The sequence below is a fragment of the Vespa mandarinia genome, chromosome 2 (assembly GCF_050613455.1).
Source record: "Vespa mandarinia isolate Hongniang chromosome 2, ASM5061345v1, whole genome shotgun sequence".
NCBI classification, from domain to species: Eukaryota; Metazoa; Arthropoda; class Insecta; order Hymenoptera; family Vespidae; genus Vespa; species Vespa mandarinia.
Genome location: NC_140811.1, coordinates 4360497 through 4381842, shown reverse-complemented (window position 1 = coordinate 4381842; position 21346 = coordinate 4360497). Strand labels below are relative to the sequence as shown.

Genomic DNA, 21346 nt, shown 5'->3' with positions numbered 1-21346 from the left:
ACGATCGATATATTTCGTCGAGCGTGTATAGGTATTCTCAGAAATTACACAATACAAAGAAATCGTACAAAATGTATACTTTCATAAATTTTTTCTTTATTTTCATTGAGAAACTCATTGAGAAAGTAATATTCGATATTTTATTCATAATAATTATTCTCATCGTTATCGAAAGTATTCATTAACATAGAATTTTACAATTGAAAAGATTTAAAGAATATTTCAAAGAACTTTCACTTACAAGTACTATTAAAGTTTTCTCGAAAAGTGAAGATCATCAAGAATTGCCCTATCACGCACCTAAGTAACGGGTGAAGACCAAGTAACTCGTGTAAATAATTACTGCATTTGATAAAGTGGAACGACTGTCGGACTTCACGAATGTTTCCTGATTCTTGCAATATTTAAAGAAGAAACAGAAAGTTCAACGTAACAAACTATCGATTTTTACTTTGACCACTTGTACGTAGGAAGAAAACGTATTAAACGTCTAAACGATAATCTTTACGTATTTTAATATTGAAATAATCAAGATTACTAATAAATCGTTTATATCTCAATGAAATTTATTGTTATGACTTTTTTTGTTTTGTTTTGTTTTTTTTTTTTGTAGAATGCCCCTTGTAGGAGCATGGTTAAAAATATGGATTTATTTGAGTTTCATCTTTGGATGGACAATAGGTGCACGACCACGATTTGATACTTCCACGGATATGGGATTGGTTTTGATACCAGCTGACGCGGAAGTCGATTCAGTTATATTTCGATTACGAGCTACCGATCAGGATGCAGATTTTCCTCTTATTTTTGAAATCACTGGTAACTTAATAAGTCTATATAGTATGATCTTGATCGAACTATCTAAAGAACGATTAAAAATCAAAAGATTCTATTGAACGTAAAATTTTCATATCTTATGTCCACTAATGATATACTTATGTCCACTAATGATATACTGCAAGATCACAGAAGAAAAGAAAGGAAGTAACTTTCTAATTTTTTCTTTTTTTTTTTTTTTTTTTTTTTTATGACATATAGCAACAATTACACCAGTTGTGAGAATCGACAATCTGCCTTGTACGCTCTATAATAAAGTGTGCCAGGCTAATGTAATTCTAACGAAGCGTCTAATGCCTGGTCGTCTTCATGATTTCGCTGTGAGGGTTAAAGACTCGAAGGGTGACTCGAATTCAATGCAAGCGACCATTTCTGTCACGAATGCTACCACTCAACGTGATAAAATATTCCCGCACATTCCTTCTCTGATAATGGTACCCGAGGTAAGAGTTAATTGCACATAGCAAATAGCAATGGATTTTACATCGACGATTATACATTTAATTATTTCAATTCTATCATATAATATTTAATTCTTCTAATTCGTTATTTCTTCGTATTTTTTTCTCTATGACTATGATTAAAAAAAAAAAAAAAAAAAAGAAAAATCATAAATCTATTAACGACATTTTGATAATAAATTTGTTTTTGTTAATAAATAAATTATTGCCGATTATTAATTTTTTTAAGGACACTAAACCTGGTAAGGAATTAGATTATCTTCTCGTTCGAGCTAACTCCTGGAGTGGTAAGCCAGTTTACATTGAGTTATGGGTAAGTCCAATCAATATTTTTTTCTTGACAACTTTTACTTCGTACGTAAGGAGCAACAATAAAAATTTGTTTTCTCAATATTTTCATAGCAACCGAAAGAATTGTTTACAATCAGACAACGACAAACACCATCGCAAACTCGAGGAGTTATAACGTTGATCGGTGAATTGGATTTCGAGACTCAATCCATGTATACTCTCACAATGTACGCGACGGTGGGTTTACTCAATCACTTATTTTCGATAGAATTAATTCAAATCTAAGTAATTTCATTACTTAGGATCCTTACACAGAACCTGGAAAGGATACAAGAAATATTGCTGGTTTAAACGTCGTGGTTGTAGTCCAAGATGTACAAGATGTACCACCAATTTTTACTTTGGCACCACCTTTGACGAGGCTCAATAATTCTATACAACCTGTAAGATTTTAGATCATATTATTTTTATAATATATCCTTAAATTAATAATTAGATGTAGTTAGATTATATGTATATATATACCATTATTTTTTCAAATGCTATAATTGAATTTTAATTAAACTAAAATTCAGTTAAAACTTGTTTTATGATATAAGATTAGTGTCTATTTTTTATTATAAAAATAATAGATATAGATCACTTTTAAATATGATGTAAACAGGAATGGTCTATTTATTAAGAAATAAAATTCGATTTACAAGTTGTAATATCCTTTCGTGAGTCAATTCGTTTATCATTTTTACATATCAAAAAATATTTTTATCTTTCTTAGGGGGATATAATATTACGAGTTCATGCAGAAGATGGAGATAAGGGCGTTCCTCGAGAAATCGTATACGGTCTCGTGTCAGAGGGCAATCCTTTCACGCCGTTTTTTAATATATCAGAAACGACAGGTGAGTAAACATAAAGATGAGTTTCTTATTTTACAAAAATAGTTTTAAATGCATAGAAAAGAGAACATACAAAATGTAAATTCATATGTTTTCCTTTTAATAACATAATCGGTCTATTCCTATATGGAATGACCTAACTATTATCTTAATTATGATTTGTCTTACTTCTATTTGCCATTTTCTACTTGCTATTTTTACTCCTTATTTTATCACACAAGTTCGATTTTGTGAAAGAATAAATTGAGATCTCATCTTACGATAATACGTTAATACAAAGATTGCCATGAGTTAAGATTGATTTGTACGATAAAGTTTAAAATTTCTTTTCTCGTAAAAGTAAAAGAAAAAAAAAAAAAAGAAAAAGGAAAAAAGAAAAAACTTGTATGATTCTTTTTCAAAGTATCTAATAAAAATGTACATTGTCACGTAGGAAATGAACTTACGACCGTAAGAAATCACTTCGAAAGATCGATATTGTTAAACGCAAATCTACTTTACGTCTTGGTCATTTTTGTTTAGAAATTCCGAATGACGTCTTTAATTTATGTCCGACACACACTACTGACCCGGTTTCCGTGAAAACCTTTCGACAATGACTAAAGACGGAAATTAATTCTCCGCCAGATCGACGCTGTTTCTTTTTACCTTTTTTCCTTTTTTCCTTTTTCCTTTTTTTTTTTTTTATCTTTCCACTATCCGTTGTTATCTTTCCGACAATGATTCATCGCTTTTCATGCATAAGGCGAATCGGAAAGAGAAAAGAAAATTACGCGCGTAATTTCGCGGTGATAGATAAAATGGATCGATACTCGCCGACATCAAGAGTATATTTGCTTTTAAGGTAAGAGCAGGTAAGAGAACGAATTATATTCTCTTATATCGAGCTCTATTTTCAAATGAAATGCTTATTTAGTATGAATAAAAAAAAAAAAAAAAAAAAAAGAAAAAGAAAAAGAAAAATAATAATATGACAAAAAGTATTGCGAATAAAAAGTCGACGGAAGAATAAACTAATATGATATAACAAATATATGAAAAAGAAAAAAAAAAAAAAAAAAAGAAAAGAAAAAAATGTTGAGAAAATTAATGCATTAAATGAAATAGAACGTACCGTATTACCATTATGAATGAGAAATATAGTTGACGGTACGAGTTTATGCTCTAGACTTTTAATTAATGTGTCCTTTTACTTTCCCTTATCGCATTAAAAAAAAAAAAAAAAAAAAAAAAGAAACAGAGAAAAAGGAAAGAAAGAAAAACGAGTGTCGAGATAAATTCGAAAGGGTACCTTCTTATCCGAGGTCATCGAGGCACTTGGATTTTTCGTCGAATGACCGTCCGCGCGAATGAATCATACTCGAGGTAAGAAGGTAACGAAAAGAAATGGCCACGACGGTTCTGGCCAGTTTTACAAGCGAAAGTATCGATCGTAAGAAGGGTCACTCTCTGTTTTTCAAACCATGATGCTTATCTTTTCATAGCAAGGAGCATGCGATATAATACATATACATATATACATATACACATACATATATATGTATTGTATACACGCACATACGTACATAGAAAGTTAACAATTTCTTGACTCGATTTAGTTCGTTGTTGCCGCCGTTACCTTAGCCGTTATCGTTACTTTACGTTTAAAGCCACGCGTCTTTGTTTTCTACCACCTTTACGTATTTAACTTCGAGTACGACACGCATTCAAACGAAAATTACTCTTATTGCTTTACGGCTTTCATGTTGTGAAAAAATAAATTACTACGTTAAAAATTGCACGTTAATTATACGTGAAATAATAAGATTTATATTTATAAATTTATATTCATTTTTAAATTAAAACAATAGAAAATTATTATCATTCATTATATTAAAAAGTTTAAAGATATATCTATTTATATTTATTATATATTTAGTTATTATTGTATTATAAAATCTCTCGTAAGTTATTATTTAATAAAACATATAAAACTTTGAAACAAATAATATGAATGTATTTTATAGTCATCGCTTTTCTGAAAATGTTCTTTAGTTACCATCTATAGTCGTTCCAATTTATACAACGAATGAATGCTATAATTATATTAAAATCAGACCATACGTACGTACAAATGTAGAATATCCTGACGATAGTTTATAATTAATCTATAAAAAGAATAAGAAATAGTTCCATTGATAATGTACTTCCTCATTCAGGAGAAATCGTTCTTGCCAGACCGTTGGAGGAACTAACACAAATCACTCACGTCGGTGCACCTGTCGTACTTAGCGTCGTCGCGGAAGAAATTAGAAGGACTCGGGAAGAACCACCTGCACAGGCAACCGTCGTTGAAGTTGGACTCTTGCTTGGAGAACCAGGAAATAGTCCGCCTTATTTCGAAAGTGACACGTCAGTATTTCAGACATTAAATTATTCCACTAATAATTCATATCTTTATTTAATGAGAACAATTATTTTAATATCTAGAAAAGATATATATATATATACGTTCAATTTTATTAATTAGATATTGGCCAATATTATAAATACATATATTCACGATATTATCATTCGCAGTTATGTTACGGTGATAGATGAAAATCTAGAACCAGGAACTGTAATTGGTTTTGGCGATCAATATTCGACAAAAGTGCGAGACGAAGATATCGGTAAAGCTGGTGTATTTGCGCTCAAATTAGAAAATAATAATGGCACTTTTGAAATTAATCCTACCGTTGCTGAACGTACCGCGGATTTCATTATTACGGTACGAGATAATACATTCATCGATTATGAAATATACAAAAGCTTGATCTTCAAGGTAAATATGATACTTTTAACATTAGTTTTATTTATAGTAATAATCAGATTATTATTAATGTATATAAATATATATATATATATATATATATGTTATTTGATTAATTTTTATTCTAGATAGTCGCTCAAGAAATTGGTCCAGCTACGAATTTATCTACATCCGTACCGGTGACAATTTATCTACGAGATATCAATGATAATCCGCCAGTTTTTGAACAGGATTCTTACGAGGTGACATTATCGGAAAATGTTACAGCCGGTACACGTGTCGTACAGGTAAAAACATTAATTGGAGATAAAAGTGTGAAATGACGACGAATGAAATAAAAGTAGAATTTTCGTTTAAAAAGGTACACGCTACCGACAAAGACACAGGAGATTTCGGTAGTATACAGTATACTCAAATAATCGGTCAAGGTAACGAAGCATTTACAATGGATTCTGATAGAGGATTAATAACGGTAGCTATGGGATCGTCTTTGGATCGTGAAATCGCATCTAGATTGGAATTATCGGTCGAAGCACGAGATGAAAATGGCAAGGGCAATCGAGGTGTCGTACCTTTGATAATCAATCTGATCGATGTAAACGATAATGTGCCGATATTCGAGAGAAGTATTTATATGTTCTTTTTAAATTCTGATTTGACTAATTTCACAACATCGGCCATGATAAAGGTAATTCAATTATATATCATTTAATTTTATTATTCTTAATCCAATAAAAAATAAATCATCATTGATAAGTTTGTACGTTATAATAAAGAAAAAATTAAAAATGTATATTTATATTTCTTAGGCTACAGACGCGGATGCTGAACCACCGAACAACGTGATCAGATACGAGATCATTCACGGAAATTACGAGAATAAATTCTATTTAAATGAGATCACTGGTGAATTGATTTTACGATCGCCCATTACAAAAGTTAGAAGAAAGAAACAAAGTACTGCCGGGAGATTGGCTAATAAATCGCAAAAAGAATTACATAGAAACGATAATACGAAAGAATTGATACTAAAGACGATAACAACAATGCCGACTAATCATGAAATATCAAAACCATCCAATAGGAGTGAATTATTAAGAAAAATTCAAGAATCTGTTAAAACTCGAAGAAAACGAGAGGACGACGACGCTCTGTATACTTTAACAGCTAGAGCATACGATCTTGGTAATTTTTAAATGTACATGAATATTTTCACAATAAGATATTAAAAATATTATTGTTCTTTTTTTTTTAATGTTTTTCTTTTTTTTCTCTCTTTTTTCTTGTTTTTTTTTTCTTGTTTTTTTTTCTTTTTTTTTTTTAACCGAACAATCACAGGCGTACCACACCTGTCGAGTTTAACACAAATAAAAATAATGAGTGGTGGTGCAGCAGAGGATCGTATCGTAACGTTCGTTTTACCAGAAGAACATCCAGATCCAGTGAAAACTGCGAAAACATTGGCTACGATCACAGGTGCAAAAGTAATCGTTCAAGACATACGTCCATACGTGACAACCAACGATACATCTAATATGTCAAACGACGCTAAAAAGTTAGTTCTATAGTTATTTCAAATATTTATAAAGAAATATCGTGCTCGATTGCCAATCATTCGAATGATTTTAGGAGTATCGTTGTTGCACGGGTAGAAAAAAGTACTTCCTTCGTGGACATAGAAAAAATTCGAGAAACTTTAGCTGCTAACGGAGTTGGTATAATAAATGGCACAATAATGATGCCTGACTCAACCGGAAAAACAATGATAACTAATATCACTAATACTGTTACTAATGTGCGTAACGAAGAAGTTATAGTAAGTATAGTTTGAATAATGTTTATGATTTAATATATCTATTGTTTGATTCAAGATTATTTGTTGGATTTAATGTTATTAATTTCCATTATTATTATTATTATTATTATTATTATTATTATTATTATTATTATTATTATTATTATTATTATTATTATTTTTATGAAGATTTACATTTGCTATGTCTGTACGTCAGTATGATGAACTTTTTTCATCTTTGTACGTGGATTTCATATTTCCGGGAAAATAAGAAGGCAGAATTATGTTTCAGACGGAGTACAAAGCTGAAAATAAAATACTTTTCTGGTTGCTCATCATTTTGGGCTTATTGATGCTCCTTGCTATCGCTGCTTTGATCATTTGTTGCATTTGTCCTGGTTGTCCTTTTTATATGGCACCTAGAAAACGTCGAGTACAATCATCGGAAACTTTAATCGTCCGATCGGACGGAAGACCGAAGAGACATCTTCATCGAAAGCAACCGACAATCGTTCATGGTAACTAAATCGGAAGACATCCATCTCTACGAGTTCGTGAACTATTCACAAGTTCATTTTGATTTAATTATTAAGATTTAAAATTATATAATATGAGATATACATATATATGTATATATATATATATATATATATATATATATATATATATATGTTCTATAACGATCGAGTGTGTTTGAATAATTATACTGCCATATATATATATATATATATATATATACATAAATAAGTTAGCATTTTATAAATACGTAAGATTTATAGCGATTTATTCCGCATAAAAGTTCCTGATTGTTCAAAAATATTTTATCTGTATAATCAATTTTATATATCTCTATCTTGTTTATATCAAATTTTGTAATATCACGATCAACGATTTGCAATGTGTATTACTTGTGTTACTTTCGATCGATCGAAATAGATATATTACAATCACATTATAGGAATCACTTTTATATATTCTTATTTTTATATATTCTATATAATGTCAAACCACAGATAATCTTTATACATAATAAAATAGAAAATTTCGTGATAAGAAAGGAAGCTCATATCTAAGGTTATATGTTTCTAGTAACCAATAATCAAGAAAGGAAGCAAGCGTGGAGTGCCGATCCAACTCGAAGAAATTGGCAATTCAATCGACGAAACGTGAAAAATTGTGGCCTGTCTTCTCTACCGGGTGACGTAGCTTATATTTCGACACACGCGAATGAAGGACGAATGAACGTGGAATCCTCGAGACAACGAGATGATCTGATTTACGATAATTCCAGAAGAATTACTGGACAAGATCGAATGTACGTTGAGGATATCGAGAGTATAAAAATGCGAGATTATCAAATGGACGATGGTGTAGATTCTTTACAACGCGATGAAATCGAACGTAGCTCTGATCATCCTCGACAAAGTTATAGATACGAACAAGAGCAAGATATAAACGATGATAGAACGATCAGGGAACAACATTTTTATCGCGAAGGAAACGCCGAGATATTGCGATTGGTGACAAGAGGAGGAGAAACCGAGGACAATGTTATTCAACATCATGGTACAACCGTAATCGTAGACGGCAAGGATATTCTTCTTAAAAGATTTATGGAAGATCAAAAAATAAGACAAGAAGCATCGATTCAGGATATCGATGGTACACGAAGTATAGAATCGACTCAAAGAATTCGCGAAACGACTCATCAGCAACCAGAGATTATACTTATACCACAAACTTTAAACATCGCTCATAGTCAGCACGTAGATGAAAGTGGTCCAGGTGTACAGAAATTACTTATCGATCGTATAGATTACGAGGATACTCCTAAAGAAAAAGTTATTCATATTTCTGACAATGTACAACCTATCAGGCAAGAATCTACGATCGTTGTTGGAGGTGGTGGTGGTGCTTCTGAAAGTACAGATAAACCAACGATATTAAACAAAGATAACGTACAATCTGTTAACGTTCAATCTTACTCGTTTCATGATGTAGAATTGGCACGACAAAATGCTTTGCTGACTAGACTTTTATTGGAACGTGAAACCAGAGCGAGTGGTCCTGCCATGATGGATTCTACGAGTTACTTGGAGACTCAAAGTTTACCTGGACAAGTAGCTATCGCAACTCAAACCGATAGAACTGCTGCTACTCAAACTGAAAGACATGTGAGAAGTAGAAGTGACAATGATGAATCTGAGGATGAGTCGAGGATAAGGAAAAAGATGAAAACTAAGAAGAGATACGAGAGTGACTCAAAAAGAACTAGAACTTTGTGGATGAAGTCACCGATAGAAGAAGAACGAAGTCCCTGTTTTGATAAACGTTTAAGTATTCTTCGAAAGAAAGTTAAAGAGGTCAAAGATGGAAGAAAGATCTCAATAGAGCCTGAAGTTCTTCGTGAGATATCCGACTCTTTGGATGATAATGGTAGTTCTGGTAAAGGAGACGATAAAGAGACAAAAACTTACGAACGATCGACGGAAGAGACGAGTATCAGATATGAAATATTAAACGAAGAGGACAATGGTAGTCCTTCGTCAATCGAAATCTCGAAAGGTAAATTTGATAAGGCTTTTGCCGAAAAGACGCATCATCATCGTGGCCGTGATGATCGAAAAACAGATGTCACTGAATCAACTTCTTCTTCGGAACTCAAAGAAAAGACTGAAAAGCATACGGAAAAACAAATAACCAGTCCAAAGAAGGAGATCAAAAAGAGCCAAAAGAAAACGGAAGGTAAACCTACTTTTCGGATATTGGAAAGGGAGATAACATTGTTGACAAAGAAACTCAGCAAATTGGGCGAAAAAAAGAGTCAGGAAAGTGCGAGAGGTGGAAGTACATTTCAGGAAAAAACTACTACTACTACTACTAGTACGAAAAAAAGTTTAAAAAAGGACGTAGATCAAAAGATCTCCAAAAGAACAGAAGATTCGAACAAGCATAGAATTAAAATATCAACAGAACAGCCGACTCCTAGCACGTCGAAAGCTACAGAACAAGGTACGAATCAACGAAGGGATGAAAGTACAACCAAACTGAGACACAAGTTAAAGTATCAGCAAGTTCAAGTTACGAGTACAGGAAGTTCAGAAATAGAGGACACTCATGAAAGATCGAGAAAAGAGAGTTCCGAATCGAATCAAGAAAATGTTAAAGAAAAGCAACTATCTACGATTCATTCTAAAATCAAAAGACAATCTCACGTGGAAGATCAGAAAGAAAATCTCGCATTAAAGGATCAAGAAAGTGAGAAACAAAAGGAATTTTCGAAAGAACATTCGAAGTCTGATTCGAAGTTTAGGAAATTGGATAAATCGATAAGCCATTCTCAAAAAGAAAGTTTATCGGAGGAATTTAGTACAAGTACTAGTTCCGATCGAATGGAAGGCAAAAAGGAGTTGGGTCCTCGTCGTAATTTCGATAAAAGAACAAGTACAAGCTCTTCTGATAATGTTCCGAGACAAATGGGTCAACGAAAATCGAGAAAGATGCGGGTAAACCAAACTGAAAAAATTTCCGATATTTCGTTAAAGGATACCACGGAAAAGGAGGATACTGAAAAACACAAAACGATTATGGACGATAGAAATGTTAAAAAGAAATCGAAATTAGTTAAAATGCATGCAGATGGAAAAAAGAAAGTTATGAGTGATTTAGAAAGTACAAAAGAGGATGATCGAGTGATAACATTGAGAGAAGTATTAAAAGATTTCGTAGGTTTTGGACGTATCAAAAAAGAGACGAGCGAGGAACAAGCATTTACCGATAATTTTGAGGAAATACCGAAGGAAATCGTTAAATCTTCGCAGGAAAGTGATAATATTACGATCGATGAAAAAGTAACAAGTAAATTAGAAACAAAATCACCGGAAGAATCAATAAAATATGATCTTCCAGATACAGAAAAAGAGGAAGTTAAAAAATTAAAAAATGATACAGATCAAAAGATCGAAATCGTTGACGTTCCTTCGAAGGATATTGAAGAAGATACAAAAAGTAAAATAAAAGAAGATAAAAAAACTTTCGAAATAGGTGAAATCGATGAACATTCTATAGATAAAAAGAAAACCGTAGAAGATTTTATCGAGGAATTACAAAAAGAGATCTATAGATCTCGTATATCGGATAAAGAAAAAAGCGAAATTGCTATTACTTCGAGCGTGTCCCCGATCGATAAAATCTTATCGAAAACTACAATAATACCTAGTACGTCTACAGATATAATCCATGAGAAAGTATCTTCGTCAGATAAGGTTGATAAAATTGATTTCAAGAATGAAACAGAAGTAACAAAAAAGGAAGATGAAATAACTACGAGAAAAGATATCGAGAAATCTTTCGAAATGAAAAATAAGGATGATTTGTCTGTAAAAGATAGTGAAACAATTCCCATGCTCGTAAATATTGAAAAAGAACAAAAAAAATCATTTGACCAATCTACAAAGATAGATAATGAAATTGCAATGAATTTAATTGAGATTACTGATAAGAATTCGCAATTTACGTTATCAAAGGACAACGATAAAGTTAAAGAAATCGAAGATAAACAAAGTTCGTCTAAATCTCTAGACGACAAAGATACGAAGAAATTTGAAACGAAGGATGTGAAAAAAGATACAGAAGATAATTCGATAACAACGAATGATCCAAGATCTCTTATGGACACGACGAAAATGATTGAAACGGTTTTAGAAATCGCGAGTAAACGTAGTTTACCGGAAGTAAGTGACATCGATAAAAAGTTCGAACTTAAGGACTCGTCTAGTGTAAAAAGTGAAAAGGATTATGAGCATATAGAATCACTTATAATCGACAAAAATATAGAAAATAATGGTAAAAGAGATTCGATTCTTGTTAGTGCGGAAGTCCATGTTGAACAAATTCCTGAAGAAATTATGGACGATAGTCGAGATAAAACTAAAGAGATTTTAATTGATCAAGAAGATAAAAATAAAATCGATATATCTGTCTCCGGAGAAGATAAAAAAAGTTTCATTGAAGAAAGTCAAATTAGAACATCGCCAGTTAAAGACATTTCAAAATATCTTGAAATGAAAGATACAGAAATTATTGCTGAAAAAGATATATCAATAAAAGATATTAAACAAAGTAGTATAAATGTAGAGGAGAAAGATATTGAAAGATCTCAAATAAAGACAGAAGACGCGATATTAAAGAAGGAGGAAGAAGGAACGATATTAATTATTAAGGAAGACACGATATTAAAGAAGGAGGAAGAAAGCGATGAAATCGATGTAAAAGGAGACGAAAGTGATAAAGAAAAGCAAGAAATAAAGATGACTTCGATCGAATTATCTAAAGACAAGGATGAAGATAAAAAAGATATAAAATCAGAACCTTTAAAGGATGAAGTTACGAAAGATTTGTCATCGCCAAAAAACTTGAAAACACATGAAAAGCAAAAATTAGAAGAAATAAAAATCACAAGTCTACCTCTGACTAAACCGGAACTTCCAATATTATCAGACATAGAAGATCGATTAACCAGCCAAAAGGAACAAATGGAAATGAAAATAGTCGAAGAATCAAAGGACTCTATAGATGATACGAATCCAATTGATCCGATTAGAGTGGAAAAACCATCAAAACCTCCTTTGCCGATCGAAATATTAGAACCATTGAGTCCCCAAGAAGAACCCAAGATACAAACTGATACAATGGATATCGATGAAGAGAAAGAAAGTAGACCATTCGTTGATATCAGTGTGATTAAATCTGTAGAGGAATTAAAATTTGACGAGATAACTCAATCAGAAGATAAGGATTTTTCTGAGAAAGAAACCACAGTTTTGTTGGAGGACAAAGGTAATCAAGGTAATGTAATTAAATTAAAGATGGAAGAGGACCAAGAGGAAAAAGAAGATCCAAGTAAACAAGATAAGGTCGTTGAAAGTGAAAGCCCGGATGAGACGAGCTTACAACCTGGAGATGAATTTGCAAAGGAAGAACTTCTAAAGAGGACGGAGGAATACGAAAACGTAAGCCCTACAATTTTTACGAGCATTATCGATACACCGGAAGATTCTGATGAGAGTGACTCATCCAGTGATATTTCCAGGAAAACAACACTGACCACGAGACCGTACCAAACGCCTCGACATCGCGCTAAGGACGTATCTGAAAAAGAAACCCTTTCGATGGAAATGATCGGAAGTGTATCGGACGTTGATAATATGGAATTGAGGGTTGAAAAGTTAAAAGATGAAAATGGCGAACATCAAGTAATCGATGTAACTATGGACGTTATAAAAAATCTTCCTACTGTATCGCAGGAGACAATGGAGTCTGAGAAAGATAATTTAAACGATAAAAGTATCGAGATAGATGAGAAATCTAAGGAGTCAATCGAAAAGAGTTCACCTTTTATACAAAAAACATCAAGTATAGTTATTGAAAATCAAGAAAAAAAATCTAGTCCACAAAAAGCGAAGGATATAAAGGATCCGGATAATACAAAAACGACGATAGTAAAAGATGAGTCGAAGATGGAAAAGGACGATAAATCTGATGAGATTAAGGATAAACGAGTAAAAAAATTAGAAAAGGATAGAAAAGGAGGAAAACAATATCCAGAACGTTCGAAAGTCATGGCTCGCAAAGAAAAGAAAAATGTATCAGAGGAAGTAACCGAAATTAAAAAGGATCCATCTTTGGGAAAAACATTTCGTCAATCTAAACGTCGTCCTTCCAAACCGACCGAAGGTCAAGTGGAGAAAAATTTGGAGAAAAAATCAGAAAAAGAAAAGATAACGGCAACGTCGAAGAAGACGGAGGAGGATCGATCGAAATCGAAAAAATCGAGATCGAGCAGTGGTGAGAAATCGTCGAGTTCACCAAAAACGGGTGACACTGAAACTGGCAAGACTCGATCTAAATATATGGCTTGGTACACGAAGAAAAGAGAAGAAATGGAGAAAAATAGGGAAGCTAAAAGAACAGAAGAACAGGACGAACAGGATCAGCAGTTACCACGTTGGTTGAGAAGGAGTTTGGCTCATAAAAGATCGATTCCCGATGAGAAAAAAAAATTAGAGATTAAAACACCAGAAATAACACCAAGAACCAGACGTAAAGTGAAACCTTTGGTAAACGTTGAGTCTGAACAATTAAAGGCTATTGTTCGTCAAGGAAGAAAATTGAGAAAAGCTGAAGGTGAACAATACGAGGATCCTCCGATACAAATTTTTGCCTCGACTCCACCCGCACCACAGCCATCACTGACGGAATCAAAATATCCTCGTCATCATTTATTTCAACATTCCGAATATAAATATGAAAAGATGCCAGCACCATTTTATCTTCATCCTCCGCCAGCACCTCATCCCTCGCCCCAATTATCACCGGAACATTACGATTCACAACGAACGACTGAATTCGTAAGACCGGATGTCGAAGTTGATTCTGTTACTGGTGTATCGATGACACCAGGTCAGACGAGATTACGACATCAACAATTACTTGAGAAAAAGAGCGTCTTTGATATCGCTTACAGTGAAGCTGCACCGTCGCAATTAAGATCGGATAGTACAACGCCTCCTTCTTAATCAATTGGAAAGTGTAAAAAAATCCTGAAAAGAAAAGAAAAAAAAGGAATCTTTTCCTTTTATAAATGTGCAATAAAATATACGATACTCGAGATATCGTGATATAAATGATATTAATTAAGGAAAAAATAAGTTACGTGAAAGAATTAAAGGAACGAATGAAGAGAATAAATATATAGAGGGATATTTTGAATTTGAAATTTTAATAAAATGAATATAACGATATAAATTTCGATAACAATCTGAACGAAGTTGTCGATTTAAAGAAAATAAAAATTTATTAAAAATCGTGGCCTTTTAAAATATAGGTAAAAACATTTGTCGATATAAAATATTTCATCTAATATTTCTATATTCTCTCCTTGATTAATTTTCACTAAAAAAATAAATTAATTATATCTATCGTATCGCGCGTGGTGTATCTTTTGTTATCACTACTGCCATTCGAAAAAAAAAATGATACGAATTAATTAATTATTAAGCACATCGCATCGATGACGAATTTTTTTATTACGACTGTTAGCTCATTGTAACGGTGTTTGTATTAATCTTGTAAATACATGTGTATAAAAATTCTAATAACCTGTGTTAACGTAATCAATCGTCGATCCTTTTTACTTGAAATATATTTAATCTACAATTTAATTCTCTGTTTATCGATGTAATAAATACGATTTTACATATGTATATTCAAATGTAAATCTGAGTCCCGCCGAAAGAGCTTCTGCCTTTTCTACCATTCTGTTACAAAAATATCCTCGGTCTCTTGACTTTATCCACTTATCTTTCTCCAGTCAATTTGTTTGCTCTTTCTCTTTCTCTCTCTCTCTCTCTCTCTCTCTCTCTCTCTTTCTATCTCTCATTCTCTCTTTCTCTCTCACTTTTTCTCTCTTTCTTTATCTCTTTCTCTATTTATCTCTCGGTGTCATGTTCAAGAATAACTTAACTTCATTGATAAACTTATATAACTATCGATCGGATTTGCAACAGGTTTATATAGAAAATATTATTGGACATATTTCATCATTAAATTATATATATATATATATATATATATATATATATATATATATATATATATACATATATATACTATATATGTATATATATATATATATATATACATATATATACTATATATGTATATACATTTAAATTTCAATATACAAATATTAATAATAGTAAATAATAATAAAAAATTTTCTACAAATATTATGAATTAAAAATATTCACCTTGAATGTAAAGAAAAAATATCATTAATAATTTCTATCATTCATATTAAAATATTTAATAATTATCAACGAATGTAGAAAATAAAAATTTTGTTTAATAACGATTATAACGTTATCGTATGCGTATTTGCGTATTTCTACGTGTGAGGAAGAGAGACAGATGATCGATGATAATGACGAACTAAACTGAGAGAAAGAGAGAGAGAGAGAGAGAAAAAGAGAAAGAAAGAGAAAGAGAGAGAGAGAGAGAGAGAGAGAGAGAGAGAGAAAGATCGAGTCGAGTGACGTAATCAGTAGCTCGTAATGACTTTTCTACGTTTCTTTTTTGCGTTCGCTTTACGTTCGCATTGACGTAAAATAGACGAATGAATGGCGTAAGGGATACGACAAAAATGTTGTGACGTTACCGATGCAACTAACCTACCGTAATCAAAAACATAATGATGGTGCATCAAACATAACCGGAGACTGGTAAATCTTTCCACGGGGATAACATGATATTGAAGTTGGTTGTTTCACTTCACTTTTCCAAGGCGAACCAATGTGTTAGTTCCACGGATGCATTTATAAAAGTAGCGACGAGAACGAATCGTCTTTATGTTTGCCTGTTTGTTGAGAACGATGATGGTTGGCCGTTTCGTAAAGACCTGGAAAATATTAATCCCAATATGGTCCTTAACTTGTCTCGAATCATCTCGATAATTATCTCGGTCTCTATTCGACGATAATAATTAAAATATTAATTATTATTGTCGATTTATAAATTTAATAAATATTTTTTTTTCTTTTTCTTTTTTTTTGTTTTTATTGTTTTTTTATTGTTTTTTTTTTTTTTTTTTTTTTTTTTTTTTTTATAAGATATAACTATGTAATTTTAAATGGACGAACATTGTCTGGTAATTTTAGAGTAATCTATATTATTTTAAGGACAATGAAAATGTCGTGTTTTGCGATATGACACGTCATTAGAATAATTGAAAAATAAATAAAGAACGAAGGAATAGTTTGGATTATATTAATATTCTTAAAGAACATAGGGATAATTTTAAAAATCATATTAGTTAAAAAGTAAAAGAAAAATTAACATGATAATTCATTGGGATTGATTAAAATAAATATTTGAGTATCAATAAACATTGAAAATGAAAATTCGATCCATGTTAATAGTTATATTACAAATTTTAATTGGAAACGTTTGCATGATAATTTCCTCTCCTTCTTTCTCTCTCTCTCTCTCTCTCTCTCTCTCTCTCTATATATATATATATATATATATATATATATATATATATATATATGTAAATGTCATCAATGTTATTATAAGTTAATGAATCCGATAAAAACAAACAATTTAATATATATATATATATATATATATATATATATATATATATATATGCATTCTTTATATTTATTTATAAATTAAATTGAAACATAAATAATTCAGTTATTTGTTTTCTCGTTTACATTTTGAAATTTATTTCCGATATTGAAATTGATTAAATTTAAGAATTATTTATAAATCTTTTCGAATCGATGAAAAATTTATACATAATAAATAAAATTTGTCTAAAAATATAACGAAATTTTTGAGATCGAATAATTCTTGTTAAAGTAATAATAAAATAATAATAATTAATGAATTATATATTAATAATATAATAATAGTTGAATATACTGTTACGATAGGAACGTCTAACATTTTTTTTATCAAAACCTTCTTACGAAAACAAAAAGGAATATATTTTAAATTTCACTATCTTATATGTACTAACACAATTTATATAACTCATTAATTTTTCTCTATGTACTTATTTAAGTACTTACTTAAAAATCCTCTCTAAGTACTTACTTAAAAATTCGAGGTAATTGCTTATTTGAAAAAAAAAGAAAAAAAAAAAAGAAAAAAAGATTATGCAAATTAAGAAAATTTGCTCGAATATTTCTTTGGACAAACTTTTGTTGTCGGGAATGATAATAATAATTGTCAGAGAAAATTTTCGTTACTTATAAATGTTTAAAAAAAGAAAAATAAAAAGAAATGAAACAATATTATCTCATAACGATGATGAGATTTCAAACGAGAATTTATGGGGTTCCCGTGGGGTTGCTCTCCCGATATGGTCTCTTTTCTCTTACGAGTCTGACAGTTAATTACAAGGTTTTGTGTCCTGTGAAAACTATTCCCGTATGAACAATGGATAAATGTTAATTGTTGTTAATAAAGAGTCATACATGTTGCTGTTGCAACGGCGAGCAGAGCCGCGGAAGAGGCTGCACCTGTAGCAGCCGTGGGCGAAATGCAAACACACCTGAAACCTTTGACCTTTTCTATCGACTAGCTTGCTACCTCCCCTTACAGTAGCTTCTATCCTCTCCTTGCCCTAAACTTTCTTCGTAGCTTGTTGGTAACGATGAAGAAAAGTTTAAACGCCGAAATGTTTAAGTCGATTATGCGATCGTTCGTAGAAATATATATGCAATATCATAAAAGATAATGATCATTCCATTGGATTTATTTTGATATAATAATGAAATATTTTAAATATAAATTGCCGATCGTATATTGATAAAAGATATTTTTTAACATTGTACATATTATACATGAACATATGAAAAAAAAGCTTTCTATCTATTTTCGAAACAATTATTATAAATTAAGTATACCTATTATAATGTTAGAAGAATAAATTTTTAAAAATAATTAAACAAAGAAAACAATTTTAAAATGAATTTATTCGAAAAGAAATACATAGAGATATTTAAATTATAATCCTTCGGAAACATTAATATGTATAACCAATGACGTAGAAAAACTTTTTAGACGTTTCTTGCCACGTTACAGCAGAGAATATCTAAATAATTTATAAATAACGTATTATTTATTGTTTTAACTAAAAGCAATGAAAAAGAAATATGACAATATTTTTAAAATATATAAAATTAAATTAATTCAGTTTTTTTTTCTTTCTTTTTTTTTTTTTTCTTTTATTCTTTTTCTCTCGAAAAATTCTTTTCACTAGCGAAGCCGAGGGTACCATCATCTCGTAGCTACGTTCTTGTCCGATTTTGCATCAAAAGAAAGATCACGAAATATAATTAACGTCGCGTTTGGTCATGTGTAAGTTTCAACTAGCTTTTACGAAGGTTTCGAACAAGGTTTGGCCCGCTCTTTAATGGCCATCAATCATTACCAAATTTTGGCAACGAGTCGGACAACACGGGCGACAGGACACCATCACCAAAGTAGAGTTCTCCGGGACCACGTTGGATGCTGGGGATAGGAAAGGGACGAGGAAGGGTGGAGGACGAAGGGGCCACCGAGAGAAACGGTAGAGTTAGTTCGATACTCCCGAAAAAGTTGGTCCTCTTGCTTGTGTAGAAACTTTCACGTGGAAGAGCTCGTTATTGTGTAGGTGTGTGTGTGTGTGTGTGTATGTGTGTCTATGTGTTCGCGCGTGTATATTGGTATGTTTATATATACGAAGGTACGAAGTTCTTAACGAATTCGTTCTCTTACTAGTACGTTTTTTTACCATTATGTTGTACTTTTAGCAAGAATGTTTATCAAACATTGATAAGAAAAAAAAAAACGACAGAAAAAATACGAAAAAAAATTATTTCAACCATGAAAACGTTAATAATATTAATGAAAATCAACGGAAATCATTTCTTAAAAAGTAACATTTGTTTATACGGTCATTCATTCGTGCAATATCTGTGAATAATTTTAACATATTTACGAGATTATAATATAAGTTTATAAAAAAGAAAAATTATAGCATAATTACATTTCGTTAATGAAGCCGTCAGATTTATGTTTCATTAATCATTTATTTATATTTTTGTTTCATTAATCATCGTCGTTCAATTCTCATCGTTATTCAGCACCAATGATAAATTATTAAAATAGTACACTGGAAATCATTCAGTTTTTGAGCGAATCGACGTTGAAACTTCGACGATAGATACTCTACTGGCAATTAAGCTTAATGATACGTTGTAAAATGACCTATGGAAAAAGAATATTTTGTTTACATTTGTTTACGTCATCGTATTTACATACAAAGACAATCGATATTTTCTTCAAAATGTTTTTTATATAATAACATATACATACATACCAACATTAATGATTGAAATAAAACAAATGTATTAAAATGTATATACATAAATAAGTTTCTATCTAATTTAATAAATAAATAAATAAATAAATAAATAAATAAATAAATAAATAAATAAATAAATAAATAAATAAATACATACATAGATAGATATTAATTATAAAGATTAGATTAAAACTCACCTATGTTTTATATAGATAATATTATTATCTATAATAAATATGAATTTTAACTATTCATTGATTCTTTCAAAGTCTTCAATATTCGATAATTCAACAATGAGACACCACTAGTCACTATTTCGAAGAAACTATGAAGAACACTTTTTTTCTTTTTCTATCACGTTACGTATCCTATATAAAATAACATTGGTAAGACGACAAAAGAAACCCAATTTTATTAGAAGAAGGAGAAAAAAAAAGAAACGAACAGAAGGATCGTACCTTCTGGCTTCGTTCAATTCGAGTTTCAACGTTGCCAAGAGGAGGAAAGTTTTAGAAATGTCGCGAGTAGTCCGCAATGTTCTCGGACTAATACGTAGAGAGAAAAGAGAGAAAGAGAGAGAGAGAGAGGGGGGGGAGAGAGAGTGAAAGAGAGAGAAGGAGAAAGAGACAGAAAGAGAGAGAGAGAGAGAGAGAGTGAAAGAGAGAGAAAGAGAAAGAGACAGAAATAGAAAGAGAGAGAGAGAGGAGGTGGGGGGAAGGGGTGGGAGAAGTTTGGTGCGGTGTCTTAGGAAGAAGGTAATTGGATATAAAGTTTTGCGCCGATCTCCGTGAAAATGTATGAAACGATATTGGACTTCAAAGACGTCCAAGAAGTTTACTATCGAGATAGAGATAGAGAGAGAGAGAGAGAGAGAGAGAGAAAAAGGTAGATAGATAGATAGATAGAATGAGAGAGAGGGAGAGAGAGAGAGAGAGAAAGAGAGAGAGAGAAAGAGAGAGAGAGAAAGAGAGAGGAAGAGACAGATACGTATTAAAAGTTTGTTCCGCGAACATTTAATTGAAGAGAACATTCGGTAGATACGTTGACCACGCCCCTTTACCTCTCTTTCTCTTTCTCTCTCTCTCTCTCTCTCTCTCTCTCTTCCCTATCAACCAAGTAATTTGCATTTCAAATAACTACGTTTAATGATACACCTTTTGAACATAATTATCTTTATACATAAATCACGATATCATCGACAGAAAGAGAGAGAGAGAGAGAGAGAGAGGGAGAGAGAGAGAGAGAGAGAGAGAGAGAAAGAGAGAGTGAGTTTATTATTAATGTTTCCGAAACATTATTTCTCGAATTACATGTGTTCTATATATTTCCAAGGCTCGGAAGTCCCTGATGACAAGT

General features: G+C 31.5%; 1 protein-coding gene and 1 long non-coding RNA gene across 2 annotated transcripts; one reads left to right on the top strand and one right to left on the bottom strand.

Annotated features, from left to right (window-relative positions):
• Window positions 1–614: 614 nt before the first annotated feature.
• On the top strand, window positions 615–14991 carry LOC118451531 (uncharacterized). Its single transcript, XM_085655102.1, has 15 exons — window positions 615–819; window positions 1039–1280; window positions 1528–1611; window positions 1701–1826; window positions 1892–2032; window positions 2365–2488; window positions 4684–4876; window positions 5045–5288; window positions 5405–5563; window positions 5638–5964; window positions 6086–6461; window positions 6615–6831; window positions 6906–7101; window positions 7370–7589; window positions 8161–14991. The coding sequence occupies exons 1-15, from the start codon at window positions 615–617 to the stop codon at window positions 14646–14648; spliced, it is 9342 nt and encodes a 3113-aa protein (XP_085511228.1). The 3' UTR covers window positions 14649–14991.
• A 1193-nt stretch (window positions 14992–16184) lies between these two features.
• Window positions 16185–20411, bottom strand: LOC146873165 (uncharacterized). Its single transcript, XR_014981799.1, has 3 exons — window positions 20188–20411; window positions 19673–19893; window positions 16185–16528 (listed from the first exon to the last, which is right to left on the bottom strand). It is a non-coding gene; the product is annotated as an uncharacterized LOC146873165 (long non-coding RNA).
• Between the last annotated feature and the right edge of the window lie 935 nt (window positions 20412–21346).